The sequence below is a fragment of the Cucurbita pepo genome, chromosome LG04 (genome assembly GCF_002806865.2).
Source record: "Cucurbita pepo subsp. pepo cultivar mu-cu-16 chromosome LG04, ASM280686v2, whole genome shotgun sequence".
NCBI classification, from domain to species: Eukaryota; Viridiplantae; Streptophyta; class Magnoliopsida; order Cucurbitales; family Cucurbitaceae; genus Cucurbita; species Cucurbita pepo.
In genome coordinates this window covers 9,309,697-9,333,472 of record NC_036641.1, presented here as the reverse complement: position 1 = coordinate 9,333,472, position 23,776 = coordinate 9,309,697, and the positions used below count along the sequence as shown (strand labels likewise).

The following is a 23,776-nucleotide window of genomic DNA, read 5'->3' as shown; positions in this document are numbered from 1 at the left end:
TGAACTGTAACCAAAGGCACAAACGATTTCGGTGACCTATACGGATCGATCATGTCCCAGAGAATCGTTGCTTTCCTCCATAGAAAGCTGGCCATTTCTGGCAATCGCAGTAGAATGAGAAGAAGAAGAAGAAATCGACTGATATTTCAAGGAAAACAAAATACAGAAATGGTGGTTACTCACTAATTCGTAGCGTAATCCGTAGCAGAGAAATGGGGAGTGGACAAACAAAACTAAGGCCATTTGTTTTGAAGATTTGCAGCGAGGAAGAGGAAAATAGAGAAGCCCAATAAGAATGAGAATTGGGTCAGCTTCACCTTGAATTTTTGGCTTTAAATAAAAGTTTATGAACGTAATTTAAATTTTTAGGGAACAAAATCGAACAAATTTAAAAATTTAGCTGTTGGTTGATCATAAATTATAAGCAAATGAACCTATGAAACCACAGAATTCACAGACTTAACGAAATATTAAAGCATCAAAGAGAAAACAGACTTCTTTTGAACAAAAGGAATAGAAAACAAAAGTTGGAATACTTATTTGAACACAAAATTCCATTCAACCTTAATTGTAAATATAATACACATCATACTTACTTTCCTTAACAAGAAAAAAAGAGAAAAAAAAGTTTGGCACTCCTATAATGTGGGGGCAAAATTTAGGTAAAACATGAACAGTCAACCTCACAGCTCCAGTAGTAAAGAAACAAACGGACGTTCATCTCGACTTTCAAGCAGCAACATCAGAAGGAAGAGTAGTTTGAATGTTTGAAGGCATGAGGATATTGAAACCATCTGCAGCAGTAGACACAACCATCCCTGGAATCTGAGCATGCCAATGTAATTCCTTCAAGTCCTTTTGCCCCTGGTGAGTGAGCAGAAGATGTGAGATCATCACGTGTCGATTTACATAACAGACGCATGCTTATGTTAAAAAGAGTACAAAAAAAATGGAAAGATGCAAAGAGGTACCTGATGAACAAATAGAAGTTGTGGAGGTAAATCTTCAGGTGCATTTACTTGTTCTTTGGTTTTTGCTTTGAACTCAGCTTCTTCTTCCTCATCCTTTTCTAAAGAGAGGTCCCATATTCTGGTACAAAAATTGAAGCAGCAATTCGAGTTTAGTGACGTAGGGACATAAAAATCTTCTTATTAACTTCTCGTTGAGACTTACGTCAATTGGTTGTCGGAAGATGACACTGCCAGTGTGGAGGCTTCATGTGGACTCCATTCTATGGACGTGATGGGATGTTTATGGTATTCAAAATGCGCTACTACAGAATCACCTTCCTGCCAATAACAGAGGAAAGAAAATGGCAACTGTTAAAGCAACACTTTCTACAGGTACGAAGGATAAGTCATAAACGGGCGGTATAGTGTCGAGACTAAATTGCCAGCGATAACTTAGTGATTAGCAAGATATATTGCGTAATGAGTTCCTTATAAATAGAAAGGCTGGGCTCTGTGGAGAGGCAAGTAAATATTGTATAATTCCTTAATCTTTTATATTTCAATATACCTTAGCTATGTGGTTTCTATCGTGTTGTTTGTGGAGGGAACATATGCTCGTAAGGTGTAAACTGCACACGTGTCTTATACTTAAGTTTTCTTTGAGTCTAAAAGGCTTACCTTAAGCAATCGGAGATCACGAATAGAAAACGTTCCATCATCACAGCCTGATGCCAACATGCAGCTAGCAAGCCTAATGGCATAATATAACTGCATAAGCCATATTCAAAGAACAACGAAACAAAGACGGAGAAGTTACCGAACTTATAACTACCTGTTCCAAGAAATAACATTCACATCTGCATTGTGTGCCTTAAAATAGGCGGCAGGAGACTTCCCTGAACGGACATCCCATATTGCAATATTCCCATCCACAGAAGAGGAGGCAAATACATGAGGTTCTGTAGGACTCCACTGCATAAACTCGAATTTAGCAGTTGCCAGAATTTGATTTGTTTGAAGGAAATGTGATAGTTCAGAATTAGAGTATACCTGCAGATCTTCAACGCTTGCAGAATGTCCAACAAATGGAGCAGCATCGACGTTCCATGAAGTGCCAGACGAAGGCTCCCACAAATGAATAAAATTTTTACAGTCCCCTAGCAAAGACGACAAAATGTATCAATAGAAAACAGCCACGAAAAGTCATCAAGTTTTCTGGTTTCCATGGCAAGAAGACAAAATGCATACCAGACAGAAGCCTTCCAGGAACAAGTGGACTCCAGTCTATAGCATAACCTTCATCCTTGTGCTTGAACTTCATTAGTGGAGCCTGATTAAAAACTGAAGATTCTCCCTGGCTAACTTCAGCTTCTGATTCGGCTAAAGTATTGAGATGCGAACTGAAGTCCCAAATCTGCATACCCAAAAAAAAAAGTAAAACAAAAAATAATAGGAACTTTTTGTTCAGTCCAAAAGCATAGGGAATTTTGCATGAAATAAGAATGAGATAGAATTGACACTCTCCCTGCAAAAATAAATAAACTCAAAGGTACATGCAATCATTCTTGAAGCATTACAAGACACAAGGACAAGCTCCAGAATTAGAGAGTATAAATCAAGTCTAACCTGAACGTGGCCACTATCAGACCAAGATGCACATATATGAGGATTTTGCTGCATGGCACGTATACGATTTATGCATCCTTCATGAGCTACCTTACGCAGCTGTTGATGAAAAAAGTGTGAATATAAACACATTAGAATCATGGTAAGATACATAAACAGGTAGCAACGAAGGATTTGTTAATTTAACATAATACCTGCAAAATTGGTGCCTTAGATCCACCATCCTCCTCATCTTCACTGTCCTCATCACTGTCACTGCTATCACTGTCCATGTCAGCATCATCAGTCTCTGGTTTATTGGGCAATAGTTCACGTCTCTTTCCAGACACATTAGATATCTTAAATATTCCAATGGAATTCCATGAAGCTTTCTCAGCCTGCAAACAAAATACCACAATATCTTGAAATAATGCCTTAAATTGAAAACAACGATGAGCTGGTAAAAGCAATAAAAGCATTGAAAATCTTGTAGTAGAAAGCATAAGTCCCTTTTTTTATAAATATTCAGCTTAACCAATTTATTCTCAGAAAAGATCACCAAATATACATTTCCCAATTAAAACGAGTACGTCCTCAGAATCCCATATTTCAAAATAAGAAAGACACCTATTGTCCTATTCTGGAAAAGAATTAACAACTCAGACATGATAAAAGGTTCTTCCACTAATCAAACTCACCTGAGTCCCTGCGACAAGATAAACAGTGTGTGGAAACTCTGTCCTCACCAAGCCTAACGAGTCACGAACAATATCGAAGCTATAAACATAAAAACAATTCAAACTGTAAATTTAAATCCTAAAATAATGAGACTATTAAAGTCTTAGAAAATAAAAAGAGTAAAAAATATAAATAGACTAACTGGGATAGCTATTACTTTCCCTAATATTCAAGAGAAATAATGCTTCAACCATCCCTTAGAGACCAAGCTTTTCTACGATACTTCATGTTTCTCAAGCAGAAATATTAAATTTCGACACATTATACCAAATCCAATCATCAATAGCTCGGTCGTCACAACAGACTGAAAATCCTAAAAAGTTAACAGTTGGGAAACCGAAATTAACAGATGACAATCTAACTTACCCCTTTGATTTTCCAACGTTGGTCAGAGAAATTCACCAAAATCTACGTTCCCGATTAATCTAGAGCTAAACTTAAATTTCAACCATCACGTTCGAACTCGAACATCAAAGACGACAGGTAAGGAAAAAATTAACAATACCTCAAACAGGGCCAACCAATGTGGAAGGCATGGAGAGAGTTGTATGCAGAGGGGTCACATTGAAGTTCCTCTCCTTCGTCCAACTTATCCACTCCCGGTTGCCAGACCTTTGCGGGCATTGAAGGTACCGATGAAGAAGACGCTCCAGCCCCATTCCTCGAACCCTGCGAACGAACAAACGATTTTCAGAGGTTAGAAAACTCCCAAAGCTCATAGGATAGAAGAATCGGAGTTGGAAGAAGGGAAGGGATAGGGGTTTGGAAGAAAGTGCACCTTGCTTTTTCTCTTGACTTTCTTGAGGTTTTTGATGCTCCGAACCATTGTTACGTCGGGGTGATCGCTCCGGAGGGAAAGCTGGGGGGTAGAAACTCAGTCTCGCAGCGCCCTCTACTCCTAGGGGTTTTGCTCCGGAATCCTTAAAAAGGGTGGCAATCGATTCGGCTCGATTTAGGGTTTAGGTCGAACCGTTTAGGGTTTGTGAAAGAATTTATATCTTTTGAAAAAAAAAACCGGATCTTTTTCTCTTAATTTCTTTTTCTTTTTTTAAATCTCGCAAGAAAATAGGGACTTTCATGAAAATTAATGGGAAAAATATATATTTTTAAACATTAAACATTAAAAAAAAAAAAACAAAAAAACAAAACAACAGAAATGGCATATGGTGGTGGTGTTTCAACTTATGGTGGCAATAAAAATCGTGGTAAAAAAAGACATAAAAGGAAGAAAGAAAAGGTTGCAACGGCCAAGAGGGAAGACGAGTTAGTAGGATTTTGTTTAGGATTTTGTTGAGAACCATGAACTCGTGTTAGAACGTGAAGTTCACTGCATGACCTGGTAGATTGTAGTTCTATCCATCGTGTCACCTCATGTAAGTTGTGTGTGTGGTACACTGTTTACGCAATTTATTTAGTTACTAGTACTCATGGAATCACTATTAATTGATTCGGTCGATTAAACCAAACCAAATCAACCAAACCAAATCGAATTGGCTCACGTGATTTTCAAATGAATATACACAACCAACTCAAGTGGAGCTAAATATCAAATACAACACATATATAACACAAAACACAAGATCCAACTAGTTTATGAACAACAGCCCAATTAATCAATATGAAATACAAACATTGAATCAAACTTTAGAGAGCAGAGATTATCACTTAAATCGCCATTAAACAGTTAATCAAATCTGCAGAAGTTCTACAAGAAGATATCCGGGTTAACGAAGGTTTCACTACAAGAATCAGTCTCCTGAAATCACGTACGTATTTACCTGGATGAGCTCTAATCAAATCAGTTTTGAGAGGATGAACATTGAGCCGTTCAAGAATCAGCTTCTAACCTACCAATTCATTTTTTACTCGAACCTGTTTTTTCTCTCCAACCATCAACAATCCAGTGGAATGGTTTTTGGTGCTGATCTTCCGAGATGTTCTCTGTAACTATGCCAGTGGTATCCACCATCAATGTTGAGGGTATTTCCATTATTTCACTATCACTGCATTTTTCTATTCCATCATTTTCCAGTTGACCCAAATCTTTTTCTGCTTCATCGTTCTCCATTTGCCCCAAATCTTTCTTCCTTGCACTTGCAAACATGTAGGCTGCAAGGTCATAAATACACACATCAGTTGCAGCAGTAAATGTTGAAAACACATGTCTGAAGTTAAAAATCAACTAAATGCTGTCATGTGGCAGCAGTAACTGTTCCTCCTACTGAAGTTCTAGAAATTTTTTTAACAAGAATCAAAGCTTTGAATACGAACTCCAAATGGAGTTGGAAAATAAAGTTACAAAGGATAAAAGCTTTCCAATTTAGAATATATCTTGTAAATAAAACCAAAGAGAGGCTTTGAAATGAGCTGACTCGAACGATCGAACCAATAACAATGTCTGTGTTCAAAATCCTCTGAATTCTTTCGAATGAGAGATCTGAGATCAAAACTTTTTCTGCATAGACTCAAAGCAAATGAAAGTGCAGGGGAAAATATGGCCCCAAAAGAAACGGGAGAACTTGCTTTTGGCATTTTAACAGAAAACTCTCGGAATGGAGACTCTTATTAGATTTAGTACTTTGTAACAATTCTGTTGTATCATTAAGTGGCTATATATATGCCCTTGCCTCTATTGAATTAAATACGCAAGGTTATTTACTCTCTGTCTCAAAAATTATAATTGGATATGGAATATTCTTCATAGAGTTCAGGAAGAGATTTCAAAAGATTTGCCATAGACAGAATGAATGCACCGATCAGTATCCAGAGCTTTACAACGTGTTACCGCGTTGAAAATGAAACTGGAAGCATAACTTCTAAAGGAAGTGACAACAAAAAAAACTCATTTTGACAAGGAAGGAATCAGAGCAAGGAGATTGAGATGTTTTAAAATCCCTGCAGTACCCTTGGATAAAGAATAATACTGGGAAGAAAAGAAGAGAAATATGACTGCTTCGAAGAGAAGCGATGAAGGACGGTGCCAGAATCCAACGAGAACACCGAAAAAACCTAATTCAGCTCCACGTAAGATAGCCAAAGTACCTGGCTCATCCGGAAATGGGAGTTGAATAGCTGATCTTGGTTATCACCTCATCAATAAGCTAGTTCTCAACTAACTCGAGCCAATGGACAACATGAGAAAGGTATCATCTAAGGTTGTGCCTTGCTTAAATGAGAATATGGAGAGACTATATCTTCCTCTTTCTCTCCTCTTGAAGCAAGGTCCCTCAAACATTAATTTGAAAATTCAAAAGATCTTGTAAGACATATGTATCTGATTTGAGATGTTCTATAAATAGAAATGAAAATATTTCTCCTCATTAACAACAATCTTCCCAAACTAATTGTTGCCGGTTCATAGCTAAATCGAATGGAGGATCACATGACTTTGAACAAGCATTCCTATGCCCTTTGATTCGGGTATCTTCGGTGGAATATCACAAATTTAATTTTCAAGCTTACCATACTCGAAAATCCTAATGCATGGCCCTCCCTCATAAACAGCTAATCACTCCATATCTTAGCAGAAATCCCTGTGTGTAGCTAAGAGTCAAACTCTAACAAGTGAAGTTCAATAATATTAGTGGAGCATACAGAAGGTGCAGAACCTGGAAGAACTAAGAAATAACTTAGACCAATTTCTTACTAGCTAACTTCTATGCATATGCAACAATACTATGGTGGCTATAGTATCATGCCATGGTAGATCATTGACACATTTTCTCAGCAATCTTCTCTTTTCAATTAAAACATAAAGATCAGGGAATAACAACTTCAATAGGACTGCTTGTACATATACATTTCCCTCAACAAATACCATCTTTATTATGTCTCAGCGAAGGTAAGCTCAGATATTTCCAAATAAAAGAAAGCGTCCACTTTACCTAATGTGGCTGGAACTGGGGGAACAATCTTGCCGAAAAAGAAGCATTTAGACAGAACAAACAAGGATATTCCACCAAGAAATCGCGGCAATAGCAATTAGCAACATATCTCATAACCACACAAAGAAATTCAACTCAGTCATTACATCAAACACCTTGCGTGCCAGAACTAAAACATTGAACACACAGTTTTTTTCCATCACAAACTCCATTTCACATCTCTCAGAATCATTTCAAGTTCGAAGATCTGGGGAGGTTAACAATCGACATTGGGATTAAAAAAAAAAAAGACGCCCCATCACGAATGCGAGTAAAACGAAAATGCAGAAGGCGGAGATTATAGAATAAACCTGAAAGGGCGAAATTGGAGATCAGTAGAACTCGCCAGACGACCTTGAAGCGTCTGGGTAGCTGATCATTGGGAGGTAAAGACGGCGGTGAAGATAGAGATGACAGTGATGCTCGTGGGTCCGCCATTGAAAGTGGCGAAATTGGGTAGCTTGGCGATGACAGAGTTGACTCGGTCTTCGTGTGCGCGCCAAGCAACGCCCCTTATACTAAAACCCCAATTTTAAGACTATGCTGCCGCCCTTTTATATTCTCTAAATTATACCAAAATGGTGATAAGTTGGGGAATAAAATAAAATTCTAAATGTATTTATTTTCCTATAAAAAAAATTATATATATATATATACACCAAAATTTCTTAATTGAGAAAATGAATTTGAATTTCGAACATCTTAACCAATTATATTTGTTTAATCAATTAAATTAGGTTTAAATTAGTGTTAAAATGTTGATTTATCGTCAAATTAATATTTTATCAACTTAATAAATAAAAATATATTTATTTATTTATTTATTTATTTATTTATTTATGTTTATGCTTTTAATTTTCGTACCAACATATATATAAGACGTGACATGATATATGATATCATATTATTTGAACTAAAATGTATATGTCTCATATTATTTTTTTTTACTTAAAAAAACAAATTATTTTGTAAATTCTGTCGGCATCTTTTTGTCTTGGACAAGGGACCACTTACAATTATTTGTTATTAAAAAATAAATAAATAGAAAAAAGGACGTTGAGGTATTTGACGAAGGCACTGAATTATTTTTCAGTGTATTTGAAGTACAAGGATGCCTTTCCCAACAACAAACACCAATAATCTCACTTCCATCTGTACATATATTTAATGAGTGGTTAACCAAACTCTTACGAGCGTTTATTATGAAAAAAATTTCATATACTTATAAACAATGTTTCGTTATCTCTCTCAAATATAGGTGAATATACTAACAACGTGCGCATTCATTGCTAGTGATTTGATAATGAGAATTCTCCAAATACCATCGTTGCTTCTTCTCTAGGAATAGAAGTTCACGACCCGTAGCCTTTCTACCTCTACATGACATTGCTCCGTCAAGCTTTCACCCATTGCAAAAAATTCCTCATTGCTGCCTCCTGTAGGAGTATGGGTTGTGTCTCAATCTTAGCGTGGCTGATCATCCTTTCGAACCAGCTACTAATCATTGTCTTAGTAAGCTATTGTCTTGCTAATTAGCTGATCAAATGTGAGTCCCTCTTTTTTTTTGTGATAATCTTAACAAAGTACTAGTATTAGCCTTTAGAGATAGATTTCACTCTCGTAAACCCTTCAAGACAGATAAGGTGACCTAAGTAACAAAGTTGTGCGTCAAATTCATCTCTAATTAAGATTAAATTATAGGTTTGGCCCTCAATTTTAAAGATATGTTGGTTCAGTCTACCTACTTTAGAAAAATATATATTGTGATGTCTCACATTAGTTGGAGAGGATAACAAAACATCATTCATAAGAGTTTGGAAACTTTCCCCTAGTAGACGGGTTTTAAAGCCTTGAGAGGAAGCCCAAAAGGGAAAACCCAAAGAGGACAATATCTGCTAGCGGTGGGTCTGGGTCGTTACAAATGGTATCTTAGCCCGACATCAGATGATGTGTCAGCCTTCTCGTTGTTCCCCAAAGGGGGTAGACACGAGACAATGTGCTAGTAAAGACGCTGGGCCCCAAAGAGGGTGAATTTGGAGGGGATCCCACATCGATTGGAGAAAGGAACGAGTGCCAGCGAGGACGTTGGGTCTCGAAGGGGGTGGATTGTGATGTTCCACATTCAGCAGACGCGTTATAAAGCCCAAAAGGGAAAACACAAAGAGGGCAATATCTAGTGGAAAACACAGAGATGACAATATTAAATCATTAAAACTCTCATTTTTTATAATTTTAGGACTAAATAGTCATAAATTTAAAAGTAATATATATATATATATATAGAAATATAAAAATAACTAAAAATAAAGAGAGAGAGATGAGAGGACCATTAGGGGCAGAGGGCGGAATTTGGTGATATGGAGACGACTTTACATAACCGGAACAACAAAAGCTGTTTTTTCCAGCTCTGTGTATCATCGCCATCGTCAATCCTTTCTTCAATTATTGTTTTCTTACCATTTTCCCTTTCTACCCTTCCACTCTATGTTATTTACACTTTTACCCCTCCCTCTTTTTCTTTTTCTTTTTAATTATCAAATATTCCTCCATTCTTTTAACCTTAATCCAAACCATTCAAATATAATTTTATTTAAGTCGAGTAATAATAATAATAATAGTGCAATTTGCACAGACCGTATAAATTTCTCTTTAGTAGACACATTTTTAAATTAGTAGACGAAATTTCTTATCTAATAAATATATATTATATGAAATTAATTAATACAAATACAAGATTTCCTCAACGTTTTCATTCCAATTATTTGAAAACTTTCCATTCCCAAAATGCATCAGCATTTAACTATAAGGGCATTAACTAGAAAAAAAAAAAAAAAAACATATAATAAGTTAAAAATGAAAAATAAAATTCAACCATGAAGAAGCCCATAAGATAGAGTCATAAGCAAAATGGCAGCTTCTCTTTCATCCTGCGGGAAAACTCGTTGGTAAGTTGAAGAAATCTCGCTCAATCGCCTCCCCATTTTCACATCTTCAACACAAAGCTTCCTTCTCCCTCCACCCCCAGCGGCGGAAGCGGCGGCGGCGGTGGTGGTGGCGACCACTTCTTTGTGTTTTCTCTTCATTGTCGCCGCTGGTTTTATTATCGCCTTGTTTGTTTTCAAAACTACCGCCGTCGAGTTTCCGCCGTTCGCCGCTTCCGCCATTGCTCGTCTTGCTTTTCTCTGCCGGATTCCGCAGGCGTTACATAATGACTGCACCAATTGGTATTATATTACTCCAAATTTTACAAACCCTAGAAATTCATTCAATTTTGCAATCCAACAAAAATATATATATATATATATATATAATGAATTTACCTTGGGACCTCTTGGGCCGCTTCTCCAAAGGGGAGTTTTTGTGGTGTTGCAATCGGAACAGGTTCTGATAATTGCGCCACCGCCGTCGTTTAACGTGTTTCGTTTGTTGGTCTGATCGGACGGGGACGGTGACGGTGGCATCGGGTTGAGATCTTGGAAATTCCGGAGGGCATCGATCGTCTTGGTGGGTGTCTCGGTTTGGTTATAATTTATAACCAACCTGATCTTGGAAGACGAAGAAGAGGAAGAAGACGACCACTTGACCGAATCGTTACGGTTATGATCATTGCTTGAAGTTTCACTCTTCCAAATTGTAAAGCTTAGGCCAGTTTCCACTTCTTGATTGCTTTCATGAACTTGATCATCCTCCTAAGAACAAAAAAATTTAAAAAACAAAACAAAAACAATTAAGGGTTTCTTCCAATTTGTAGGGATGTTGGAAATTTCAAACCCCTTTTCGATTATCAATTCAAATATACGAAGAATTTTAAACCACGAGTCGTGAAAGTCATAACAAACACATTCTTCTTGATAGTCGTCCCTGAGTGGGGTGACTAACATGTCATACCTGGTGATGGAACCCTAACGAGTGAGGATGATCAGGGTTGGAACGATGGAGATCGGGAAAGAGCGGGAAAGAAAGCGGAGAGGAGGGAGAAGAGTCGAGCGGGGTGGTAGGGAAGAAGAGATGATGATCGGAGGAGGAAGAGTAGCGAAGAAGATCGTCGTGATTGGAGGGAAACGAGTCTCGATAAGGCGGAGCCATGGCGGATAAGGAGAAGAGAAAACCCAAAGGAGGAGATGCAATGGTGAAGGGAATTATAAAGGGAAGGGAAGGGGAAGCTGGGCCTAGGGTTAATAAATTAGAGACATTCACGTGCCTTTCAAGACAAAGAAAAGAACAAAACTTAAGAAGACAAGAGCCAGAAATTTGAATGAGTGGCATTCTGTTACACAGACCCCAATTCAAAATTTTGAATTTCTCCTCTTTTATTTATTTATTTATTTATATTTTAAATAAGGTTAAATTTTGAATCAAACTCGATAAGCTTACTTAGTTAAATACGTTGTAGTTGTCGTGATGAACGGTCCTGGTCTCGAGAGAGATATTATAGTAAGATAAGAGGTGTTCGTAGACGAAAAATATAATATATATATATATATATTATATGATACGCATGGGAGAGGAATAGTTGAGAGTGTGACAGGAATGTTTTGACATTTTATTTGCAGTGGATGAAAGAACATTAGGGATTTAAGGGAAATAGCATTTAATGCTGCCAGAGAGAAAGGGCCAATTCAACGCCATTTCCATACCCATTCCTTTTAAGTTTTTTTTTTTTTTTTTAAAAAAAAAATTAAAAGTTTAATAATATTTTTTAAATTTTAAAAATATTTTTTTAAGAGTTTAAGGGTATTATTAAAAATTTTAAAAATGGAAAGGTATATATTTTTTTTAAGAGAATGTTATGGGGAAAATATCTTTTTTGGTCTAAGAAAATTACAATTTTACCTATTTGATTTTTGAGTTAAAATTTTATTTATTTTTATTCATAAATTTCAAGACTTTTTGTTTTTATCATTTGTGTTAGTTTTGTATTAAATCATTTGAAATAATTAAATTAAATTAGTTTTGAAATTAATTATAAAATTTCACGTCATAATTTCTTAATTAATTAACTGAAAACTAATTAAAAAAATTAAACTCAAAATAAAAATAAAAACATTTTTAAATTTAAGGTCGATCTAAAATAAAAACATTTTTTTTCCCTCTTTTTAGTGTGTTTAAATATATTGCCAAATCATCGATCTCGAAATCAGGTGTGGGACCCACAAAACTTTGGCTTTTTTCCGCTTACCTGACACGTAAGCTAGTTATCATCTAGACTGTTCCTCGAAAAACACATAATGTATTAATTTTTTATTTTCTAAAACCATAGAGCCGAAATTAAAATTTATTAATGAGTTAAATTGAATTAAGGGTTTGATTTACTCAAATTAATTTAAGCAATTATTCAAAATATTAAATTATAAAATTAGTTATAGTTAACTAATATAAACTATTATTAATTAATTAATTTATAAACATATATTTTTACAATATTATATAATTTATAATATATGATATTGTAAATTATAAAAAATTAGAGAAAAATAAATAAATAAATAAGAAAAAAGGTTGAGGCGAAGTCATACAAACCCTAATTTTACATTTTCCAAGCTGGAATTTTGAATATAAATTATAAAAAATATAAAAATATTTTTGTTAAAAAAAAAAAAAAAAAAGGGGAAATTATTAATGATAAAGAATAAGGCTACGTTTGGGGTTTGTTAATCACTCGCAAGGGGTGTGTGTATGGTTGGATGGAAAGACATGAGAGGGACCCTCTCCTTCCAAAACATTACATTATCTCACTTTCTTCCAAATATTTTCTTTGTTTTTTCTCTCTCTAAACTTGGTCCCATCTCTCTCTCTTTCTCTCTCCTCTTGGATCCCACTTGGACTGTCCCCCTACTTCAGATCACGGGAACGGTACACGTACAATCTGAGTTCTATGTCGAGATTTCTTACATAGTTTACGATGAATAAATGTACCGTATTCTTTCGAACCTGTGAATCTAAGTCTCTTATCATGATGCTTGTACTGTCACTTAAGTCTCATCGACCATTTGTGCATTGTATTTTTGGTCTCTTGCTCGCTACCCATTTTGACTAGATCTCTCGTGTTCGTTGTGCCGCCATTTGAATCGAAATGAACTAAACTTGTAAAATGGTCGTATTTTATTTGTTCGTGTTTGTTGGATGATAAAAGTCCCACATCGGCTTATTTAGAGAATGATCATTGGTTTATAATCAATTAATACTGTCTCCATTCGTATGAGGCTTTTTGGGGAAACTCACCAAAGTCATGAGACACATATTTAAATAAATAAATTATTATAATAAAATAATGTTGGATGATGGGCTTACATTCAAGCCCAATAGCTAAGGCATCGGCTTTGTCTTCTACTTAGTTGGGCCATAAAATCTAAGCCCAATGGGCTTTAATGACAGAACGAATTTGTGGGCTTAAATTGTCGTCGTGGACGGTTATGGGCCCGTCAATGAAAAAGTTTCGTAATTCATTCACTATATTTTATATAAATTAATATAATAACATGAGATATTTAGAAACTGCAATTAAAAAAATAAAATAATTTCTTATTTTAAATTTATTTTATGCGTAATATAAAGGAATTTAATTTAAGCAAAAAATATATATATATATATTTCCACGTATTAATAAAATCTTAATTATATCGACGACCTTATAATATACTATTTATATTTTAAATATTTGTAATAATTTATAAATTTCTATTTTTCTTCGAGACTGATTTAAGTAGTATATTGATTATGTCATAGAGTACTAACGAACGGAACAAAATCATGGATGCATAACGATTCGTTGAAAGAGACAAATGACATATCTCTATCATATTAATCAACTAACTGAATTCATATAGATAAATATTTACTGTATGGATATTTTGATCGACCTTAATTATGTCGAACAACAAACAAAAAGAACGTGTTTATCTCAGACAATCAGTTATTGAAAGCGACACATAACATATCTCATACTATATTGATCGACTAACCATATCCATATCGATAAATGCTCATTTAAAAAAAAAAAATATGTGTATAAAGTTTCAAACATCATCATTATCCATTACTCCTAGTCAAATTGAGCTCGAGCTTTCATCCATATCTCATTTAATAGACTCGTAAAAGAACATTCATTGAGTATAAGTTATACGCTTGATCGAAACGTTGACCGCTAGATTAGATTGCACTAAATATATATAAAGGAAGTAAAAACACGGATATTAATAGATTCACATACGTAATGATATACGCTCTGATCGTCTCTAAATATACTCTCGAACACTGAATAGATAACCGAAAAGTAAGGGTATTATTGTAATATCACATTTTTTAGGTTGCATGAGTAGGGATGACGCTGAAATGTTTTTCTTCTTATCCATTGCTACATATCAAAGAAAGGCGATCCCAAATTTAGTTGTTTCGAAAGCCACATGACAGCTTCTCTATTAATCAATTGCACGTTGACATATGGCTCCACTCAGACAATGACACGTGGGTCCCCTTTAATTTAATTCTCTCCCCGTTTTATATTAAAATATATATATTTATCCATTTCCATAATTGAAAATTACTAAAAGAGATAACTCATTAACAAAAGATTTATATGAATAAAGTTGTTTTTGGAAAAGAAAAAGAAAAAGAAAAAAAAACCATTTTACTTTTTCATAATAAAATAATTAGTGGGTAATTATTTTATAAAATTAAATTAAAAACTTTTAATTTTTTATTTTATTTCAGTCAAAATTGAAGAGCCCAATATTAAAAATAAAAAAATTAAAAGAGCTTTTAAGAGAGGGAGTTGGACCATACCCAAACCCATATCACACCTCCATTTTTAGCGTTTGGGTAAAGAACCGAACTTATTCTTCGAGTTAGGTGAAAAGGTAGGCAGTTGATAAGCTTAATTGTTATACGTACTGTTATTATTTAAATTTTGATAAACGTTCTTAAAAATATTTCAGTAATGGTCCACAAATCCTGTACGTATGGCCTTAGAAAAAATGTTTGTTGTAACTTCAGTTTCTCGTACCTAATATTGATCCACATTATTAATTAATTCCCATGCTAACACGTCCTCTGACAATTATTATATGATTTTTTAAAGCAAAAAATAAAAGGAGAAAAGTATATGCTAATAATTGATGATATTTTAGAGTAAGGGTGAAGGATAGTTAAGATGGTAACAAGTTGCGTGTGGTATCGAATATTAGAAGGCCCTTTGTGGTCCTTTCATGGTCTACTTTTTCATTATTATATGCTTTCTACAATAAATAAATAAATAAATATTTATTTATTTGGGTTATAAGATAATTTCCAAAATTAATGGTTTGTTTGTTTTAATAATCAATGATCGTGACATATCATAATCATTATCCATTTTCACATAAAATATTTTATTATTATTATTAAGAGGAAAATTTTATTTTTATTTATTTGTTGGTTTAACTAAAAAATGTGATTTGAGATATGGACCCGAGTTGGGCTTGAGGGAATAAAGTAAAGGTAATGGGCCCAGCCCATATAGTAGAAGGGTAAATTAATAGTAAAAATAAATATAATATTATTTATTATTTTATGGATAAGGAAGTGGGGCCCACTTTCTTAGGTGGCTGCTGATGCACGCATTTCTCTCNAAAATATAAGAAAAAAAAAAATATAAAAATATTTTAGTTGAAATATTGCTTGAATTCTCAGAGGAAAAAATATAAGAAAATATATAAAATTGGTGGGTANTATTTTAAAAAATTGATGGGTAGAAATGGATGTAACTAACTTATGTATCAAAATTGGAGCATGACGTTAATTAATGTATTTTTAATTATTTTTTTACGTTATAATGATTACTATGATGAAATGTCGTCATCTTCATAATATACATTTTTTTGTGACGTTTAAAAAATGTCATTTTGTAAATAAATATTTTAATTAATTTGGTTTATACGTTCACTTATATTATTATATTATTTGTATTATAGTGATTGTAATAATGTAAAAAATGGATGTTTAAGTATCATTTAAAATTTGTAATTATTATTATTATTTTTTCAAATTAAATGCTGGAAAAAATAAACCAGACTCATGTAATTATTATATTAAAATATAGATGGAATGTTTTGACCTTAGTAGCTATTTTTAAACAACAAAATTATATATATATATATATATTAAATTATTGCAAATTTGAGATGTAATATTCTGATTTTATGAAATATAAACCTACGTATGGGCATGGCTATTGTGTTAGGACTAAAATTTTATTTATTTATTTATTTATTCTTCAAAATAAAATACAAAAAAACATTAAATTAATTTTAAATTCTAATTGTGGATATTGCAATATTGCATTAGAGGGGGCGGCAGCCTAGGCAACCAAATAAAGGTTATAAATAAATAAATAAATAAATAAATAAATAATCCTTTAACAACCGCCATTGTTGAACTTACCCACAAAAATCATCACCAAATTCATTATATCAATTATTGTTCTTATTATAACACTTACCAATTTCCCACTAATACATATAATTATTCCAAAATTATCAGATATATATTTTTCATTTTATTTTAATTTGATCTATATAATTATTTAACTAATTATTTATCGATAATTCTATTGATTTGATTGACTAATATTTAAAAAATTAAGCGATTAAGATGTTTATCTTTTCATTTAAAGTTCGAGATTCATTTTTCACTCGTATTTAAAATGAGAGAATTGTAGTTTAGTAAGTAGAGACAAAATATTAGAGATAATTCATATAATAATAAAAAATGATAATTAAATTAAATTAAAACATTAAAAATTATGGACTACATTAAAATTAAATATAAACATTTTGTCAAATAACATGTTGAAAATAATTATATTTCTAAAATTGATTTAATGTTTGTATAAATATGGAGTGTAGTTCGCTAATTAATTAATTACCTAATCATTTTTTTTTTTAAGTAAAAAGGAAAATTAAATTTGTTCATACTAAACCCTCGTGGATTAGTTGGAAGTTAGCGAGACTAATTTGAAAATTGGAACCAATAAGAACTTGCCACGTGTATGTCACGGTAAATTCTAATTTGAACTTGATAACCTTCCAGTCAAAGCAGCCACGTCAGAAGGTCGTGCTGACGGTGCGGCAACTTGGCTTATCTGCAATTTTTTTGTGGTGGCCCCACCTATCATCCTATTATCCCAAAACGCGTTGTGTTTTAAATTTTTAGTTTAGTTTCTATAAATTAAATTAAATTATTATTTTTATTTAAAATATTAAATTTTATTTTATATTTTAAATTAAATTTTTAGTGGGATAGTTTCAACTCAATTTAATCTTATTTCATACCGGACTAAAGTACGATTTAAGTAATGTTTGAAATACGTAACACCGAACGTATAAAAGAAAATAAAATAAAATTAATATATTTATCATATCAAAGGTCGATAAGTTAATTTCAACCGCGCAGTCGGCAACTGTTAGCTGTAACATTCTTGTGGAATGATCATAATCAATAAAATTCTTATGATATGATTTATTTAATCCAAAGTTTTAATCTTAGAGAATTAGTTCTGAAAAATGCCACTTTGGCTAAAGGTAGTTGAAAATGGCAGACGCAGAAGCATTTCCTCAAAAAAGACGGTGAAAATGGCCCCACCCTGTTCTTCCCTTATGCTTCAAATGCTTATAAAGCAGTTGGCTCTTGTACTAACCCCCTTAATATTCCCTCAAAATCCTTACATTTCCATTACTTTTCTGTTTCTCTCTGTTTTCTTCCCCAAAGAATCAGAGTAAAAAAAGAAGAACAAAAAGAAAATAAACCCACCCTTTTATATGTTCTTAAGAATCGGTGTTCGAAATGTTCAAAATGTTCAAAATGTCAAAGATTATGGCGTTGTTTCTGGGTTTGGTTTTGTGGGTTTGTTCATCAGGAATGGCCTCTGTAACTTATGACCACAAAGCCTTAATCATCAATGGCCGGAGGAGAATCTTGATCTCTGGCTCTATTCATTACCCAAGAAGCACTCCCCAGGTTCGAATAGCTCCAATGTGAATCGCGGGTTTGTTTATTTATCTCTCTCTAATCACTGTTCTTCTTTATAGATGTGGCCGGACCTTATACAGAAGGCCAAAGATGGAGGGTTGGATGTTATTGAAACATATGTGTTCTGGAATGGCCATGAGCCTTCTCCTGGACAGGTAGAACAGGGAGTAATTTTGTTTTTGCCATATGGGTTTTTCTGGGGTTGGATTGTATTGATTCTTAGTGTTGTTGGTGTAAAATTTTCAGTATTATTTTGAGGATCGATACGATTTGGTGAGATTTGTGAAGCTTGTTCAACAAGCAGGCTTGTATGTTCATCTCCGGATTGGGCCATATGTTTGTGCAGAATGGAACTTTGGGTAAGATCTTGTTAATAATTTGTGCTCATGTGGCTCTGTTCTGACTGTTTTAATGCTTCAGTGGATTTCCTGTTTGGTTAAAGTATGTTCCTGGGATTGCCTTTAGGACAGACAATGGACCCTTTAAGGTAGGAAAAATTCTCTGTTCTTTTACTCTCTGTTGAAGCAAATGGTTCTATGAGTGATGGGTTTACTTGTCTTTAATAAAGGCTGCTATGCATAAATTCACCGAGAAGATTGTGAATATGATGAAGGGGGAGAAGTTATATCAAAACCAGGGAGGACCCATTATTCTGTCTCAGGTAACTTCCTACAAACACATAAACAAGAGGCTTTTATTGGATTAAAAGCTGGGTTTTGAAGTTCTTGTTTAGTTCTTTATTCGTTTCTAATGTTTTGGGTGATAGATTGAGAATGAGTATGGACCGGTGGAGTGGGAGATAGGTGCTCCTGGTAAATCTTACACCAAATGGGCTGCTCAAATGGCTGTAGGTCTTGACACTGGAGTGCCGTGGGTGATGTGCAAGCAAGAGGATGCGCCTGACCCTGTGGTATACTATTCTGAACCTTTTTAAGTCACGGGCTTCTTTTCTATTACTGAGATGCTCTCATGTTAAGGAATATGTACTAGAATGTTTGTGTGACTGACTGTGGATGGAACACTAGAGAGTTGTGAGATTTCACGTCGGCTGGAGAGGGAACGAAATGTTTCTTATAAGGGTGCGGAAACCTCTCCCGAGTAGACGTGTTTTAAAACCTTGAGGTTGATGGTAATACGTAACGGGCTAAAACGGACAATATATATACTAGCGGTGGGTTTGGGCTGTTACAAATAGTATTAGAGCCGGATATCAGGCAGTGGACCCCCAGGTGGTGGATTGTGAGATCCCACGTCGGTTGGAGAGGGGAACAAAACATTTCTTATAAGGGTGCGGAAACCTCTCCCTAGTGTTTTAAATCCGTGAGGCTGATGGCGATATGTAACGAGCCAAAGCAGACAATATCTGCTAGGCTGATGCTATATGTTTTATACACTTAACCATGCTCTCTTCTTTATATTCGTAACATTTCTATCTACTTGGTTCTGTTTCAGATTGACACCTGCAATGGATTTTACTGTGAAAATTTCTGGCCGAACAAGAAATATAAGCCCAAAATGTGGACAGAAGCCTGGACTGGTTGGTAAGCAACTTATCCCGTGCCCGTTTTCACCAAATTGTAACAATCAGACCCTACATTAGTTGGAGAGGGAAACAAAGCATTCCTTATGAGGGTGTAGAAACCTCTCCCTAATAGACGCGTTTTGGAATCGTGAAGCTGACAAGCGATACGGGACAATATCTGACATGTTTTTCATTTGTGAAACATTCAAGGTACACTGAGTTTGGAGGTCCAGTTCCTTACAGGCCAGTTGAAGACTTAGCCTACTCTGTAGCAAGATTCATACAGAATGGTGGTTCTTTAGTTAATTATTATATGGTAATGAGCTACCAAGACTGTTCATAAAGATTGGTTCATTAATGGAATGATATCACATCCTTAACTCTTTCAAACTTTTCTCTCCTGCCAGTACCATGGAGGAACCAACTTCGGTCGAACTGCGGGCGGGCCATTCATTGCCACTAGCTACGACTACGACGCTCCGATCGACGAGTATGGTAAGCATGTGAAACAGTAGCTTTCAGAAGTAGATTCTGAGATGTTTTGATTGCTAATATTTGTTGGATATGGCAGGTCTATTAAGGGAACCGAAATGGGGTCATCTAAGGGATCTGCATAAAGCCATCAAGTTGTGTGAGCCTGCTTTAGTGTCGGTAGATCCTACTGTGTCATCGTTAGGTAGCAACCAAGAGGTAGGATCATGATTTGGCTGATGAATGGTTCATTTTTGTTTAGAAGATGGTCTGATTTGACTCTTTTTATGATATCTAAGGCTCATGTCTTCAAGACGAGATCAGGGTCATGTGCTGCTTTTCTAGCCAATTATGATGCATCCTCCTCTGCTAGAGTCAGCTTTGGAAATAATCAATATGACCTACCACCTTGGTCTGTCAGCATCCTTCCTGACTGCAAAACTGCCATTTTCAACACTGCAAAAGTAAGACAAAACACTTTTCAAATCCTTAAGTTTCATTGCGTGGATATCTTTTTTGTGTTAGAGGATTGTTCGGAGAGTTCCACGTTGGTTAATTAAGGGAATAATCATGGGTTTATAAATAAAGAATACATATTTGTTCGTATGAGGTCTTTTGGGGAAGTCACGTGGAGCTTACGCTCAAAGTGATACCATTGTGGAGGATCGTGATTCCTAACATGGTATCAGTGACATACCCTTAACTTAGCTATGTCAATAGAATCCTCAAATGTCGAACAAAGAAGTTGAGACCCTCGAAAGCGTAGTCAAAAGTGTCAAACAAAGGGTGTACTTTGTTCGAGGGCTCTAGATAAGAAGTCGAGCCTCGATTAAGGGGAGGTTGTTCGAGGGCTCCATAGGTGTCAAGGGAGGTTTTATGGTGCACTTTGTTCGAGAGAAGGATTGTTGGAAGAGGAGTCCCACATCGGCTAATTAAGGGGTTGATCATGAGTTTATAAGTCCTTACGGGGAAACAAAAAGCAAACCCATGAGAGCTTATGCCGAAAAGGATGAAATTTGATGAGATGATTCTTTACAGGTCAGGGCACCGAGCACACAGATTAAGATGACGCCGGTTAGTTCATTTTCATGGCATTCATACAATGAAGAAACTGCCTCTGCTTATGCTGATGATACAACCACCATGGCCGGGTTAGTGGAGCAAATAAGTGTCACCCGGGACACAACAGATTATCTGTGGTACATGACAGAGTAAGTAAAAACTTCATCGTTTACCGCAGTTTTGCTCTCTATTGAACACTGATTTACTCTTCTTCACCCCATTAATGTCCTTCCCAGTATAAGAATCGACCCAAATGAAGGCTTCCTGAAGAGCGGACAATGGCCTCTCCTCACCATCTTTTCAGCAGGCCATGCATTGCATGTCTTCATAAATGGCCAACTATCTGGTACATCAAGATAGATACTCATTTCTTTTTCCTTCAATATCTTCCAAACATCAACTAAATGATTCTAATATCATAATCTGTAGGAACTGTTTATGGGAGTTTGGATCATCCCAAATTAACATTCAGTAAATACGTTAATCTAAGGCCAGGAGTTAACAAGCTTTCCATGTTGAGTGTTGCCGTTGGTCTCTCGGTAAGTGTTTCAGGTTCTTGATTTCTCCGTTTCGTTAATATCATCATTGATTCTAAACTCGGTATACGTTTTTCCTTTGCTCGATGTCAGAATGTCGGCGTGCATTACGAGACTTGGAATGCTGGTGTTTTAGGCCCTGTCACTTTGAAGGGACTAAATGAGGGGACAAGAGACATGTCTGGATATAGATGGTCGTACAAGGTACATTACACTAAACCAAGAGACATGTCTGCAATAGTACTAATGTTGGTAAAAACATGATGATCTTAATTATACTGTTCTTGAGCAGGTTGGCTTGAAAGGAGAAGCCATGAATCTTCATTCTGTTAGTGGAAGTAGCTCTGTTGAATGGGTGACAGGCTCATTGGTGGCTCAAAAACAGCCCCTCACATGGTACAAGGTGAGACAGCCTTAAATTTAACCTTAAATTTCTACAGCTGCTCTATGGACAGACTTTTATGATCTTAACATTACAGACAACTTTCAATGCCCCGGGAGGCAATGAACCGTTGGCTCTAGATATGAGTAGCATGGGTAAAGGTCAGGTATGGGTTAACGGTCAGAGCATCGGGCGCCATTGGCCTGCATATACCGCTCGGGGTAGCTGTGGCAAATGCAGCTATGCGGGAATCTTTACTGAAAAGAAATGTCATTCTAACTGTGGAGAACCGTCACAGAGATGGTAAAAAAAGTTATTTATAAGTTTCGTTTTACCTATTGTTTCTGCGCGTTTTTAACGATTGAAACTTTTGAAATTTTAGGTATCATGTTCCTCGTTCTTGGTTGAAACCGAGTGGGAACATATTGGTGGTTTTTGAAGAATGGGGTGGCAATCCTCACGGGATCTCTTTGGTTAAGAGATCCACTTCTTGATAATATCAAGAATCTTTCAATTGAGGCTACCTGCAGCTAAGCTCAACCGTGCCTCGTATGTCTCTTTGGTTTTACTATATACACTTAGATGTCTCAACATATAGTTCATCCCGAGTGGTGTAAACCGATTGCCAAACTTAGGTCGATAGCTTTGCGCCTCGGACCATATAGCTACACCGACATAGTGTTTGAATTCGCAAGAGAATAAGTGGAGAAGAATATCAAAACCAAACACCATTCTTATGCCAAATGTAGATAGTGAAGAAGTTTGCTATGTACATAGAAAGAAAATCTATTCTTGTATTGAAAAACTTTTATCCCATATTTCGACCTCGAGTTATTTATTTAGGAACTCATGTAAATGATTCGATCATTGGTCGAGATTGTAATGTTTGAATACGATACAAATAATAAGTAAAGTACATCATCATTATACTTTACTTTTTACATTAATAAATTGAAAGTGACCCTATTGAATGTCTAACTGCTGACACTTCACTAAAGAAGCGATGAACCTCTGATCTCTTTGATGAGAGTATGTGGTATCTAATTGAATTATGCTCATGATAGTCGCTTTGATATAATTATTATGAGTTAATTCGTAGGTTTTCCTTTAAGTGAGAGCTTTGATCTATATTAGAATTTAGGTATAAATATATAACAGTTCAAGTCCACCGCTATTAGATATTGTCAGCTTTAGCTCGTTACGTATTGTCGTTAGTTTCGTGATTTTTAGGATGTGCCTGCTAGGGAGAGATCGAGCTGTTACAAATGGTATCAGAGTCAGATATCGGGGTGGTGTGCCAGTCAGGACGTTGTGCCCGAAGGAAAGGTGGATTGTGAGATTCATTCAGTTGGAGAAAGAAACAAAATCTTTTTATTATGAGGGTGTGGAAATTTATCCGCAGAAAAATCTTGAAAGTAGCCAAAAAAGAAGCTGACAATATCAGCTAATTTCTTAAATAGTCATAAATTAATTAATTAATTAATTAAACTATCAATTTAAAAAATTATCATAAATGGAGAATCGTTATTTGTGATTTTAAATTATTACAAAGAAAAAGTATTTAAAAAAAAAAGAAGTTATTT

At 35.1% G+C, this 23,776-nt stretch overlaps 4 protein-coding genes across 4 annotated transcripts; 1 reads left to right on the top strand and 3 right to left on the bottom strand.

The window, feature by feature from the left end:
* Window positions 1-533: 533 nt before the first annotated feature.
* LOC111792925 (glutamate-rich WD repeat-containing protein 1) lies at window positions 534-4,191 on the bottom strand. The gene is made up of 12 exons (XM_023674552.1): window positions 4,072-4,191; window positions 3,799-3,962; window positions 3,254-3,332; window positions 2,771-2,953; window positions 2,577-2,675; window positions 2,199-2,364; window positions 2,001-2,107; window positions 1,783-1,922; window positions 1,629-1,701; window positions 1,174-1,289; window positions 972-1,089; window positions 534-864 (listed from the first exon to the last, which is right to left on the bottom strand). The coding sequence occupies exons 1-12, from the start codon at window positions 4,117-4,119 to the stop codon at window positions 730-732; spliced, it is 1,428 nt and encodes a 475-aa protein (XP_023530320.1). The 5' UTR covers window positions 4,120-4,191; the 3' UTR covers window positions 534-729.
* A 642-nt stretch (window positions 4,192-4,833) lies between these two features.
* On the bottom strand, window positions 4,834-7,744 carry LOC111792930. The gene is made up of 2 exons (XM_023674558.1): window positions 7,528-7,744; window positions 4,834-5,402 (listed from the first exon to the last, which is right to left on the bottom strand). The coding sequence occupies exons 1-2, from the start codon at window positions 7,652-7,654 to the stop codon at window positions 5,149-5,151; spliced, it is 381 nt and encodes a 126-aa protein (XP_023530326.1). The 5' UTR covers window positions 7,655-7,744; the 3' UTR covers window positions 4,834-5,148.
* Window positions 7,745-9,951: 2,207 nt separating this feature from the next.
* LOC111792926 (GATA transcription factor 21-like) lies at window positions 9,952-11,358 on the bottom strand. Its single transcript, XM_023674554.1, has 3 exons — window positions 11,105-11,358; window positions 10,537-10,905; window positions 9,952-10,428 (listed from the first exon to the last, which is right to left on the bottom strand). Exons 1-3 carry the CDS (start codon window positions 11,300-11,302, stop codon window positions 10,084-10,086), a joined length of 912 nt encoding a protein of 303 aa, XP_023530322.1. The 5' UTR covers window positions 11,303-11,358; the 3' UTR covers window positions 9,952-10,083.
* A 6,528-nt stretch (window positions 11,359-17,886) lies between these two features.
* On the top strand, window positions 17,887-23,159 carry LOC111792924 (beta-galactosidase-like). Its single transcript, XM_023674551.1, has 18 exons — window positions 17,887-18,208; window positions 18,280-18,375; window positions 18,467-18,579; window positions 18,641-18,707; window positions 18,789-18,881; window positions 18,987-19,130; window positions 19,673-19,761; window positions 19,953-20,058; window positions 20,150-20,237; window positions 20,314-20,432; window positions 20,513-20,677; window positions 21,252-21,424; window positions 21,512-21,621; window positions 21,705-21,814; window positions 21,905-22,015; window positions 22,104-22,214; window positions 22,291-22,496; window positions 22,576-23,159. The coding sequence occupies exons 1-18, from the start codon at window positions 18,035-18,037 to the stop codon at window positions 22,685-22,687; spliced, it is 2,187 nt and encodes a 728-aa protein (XP_023530319.1). The 5' UTR covers window positions 17,887-18,034; the 3' UTR covers window positions 22,688-23,159.
* Window positions 23,160-23,776: the final 617 nt, after the last annotated feature.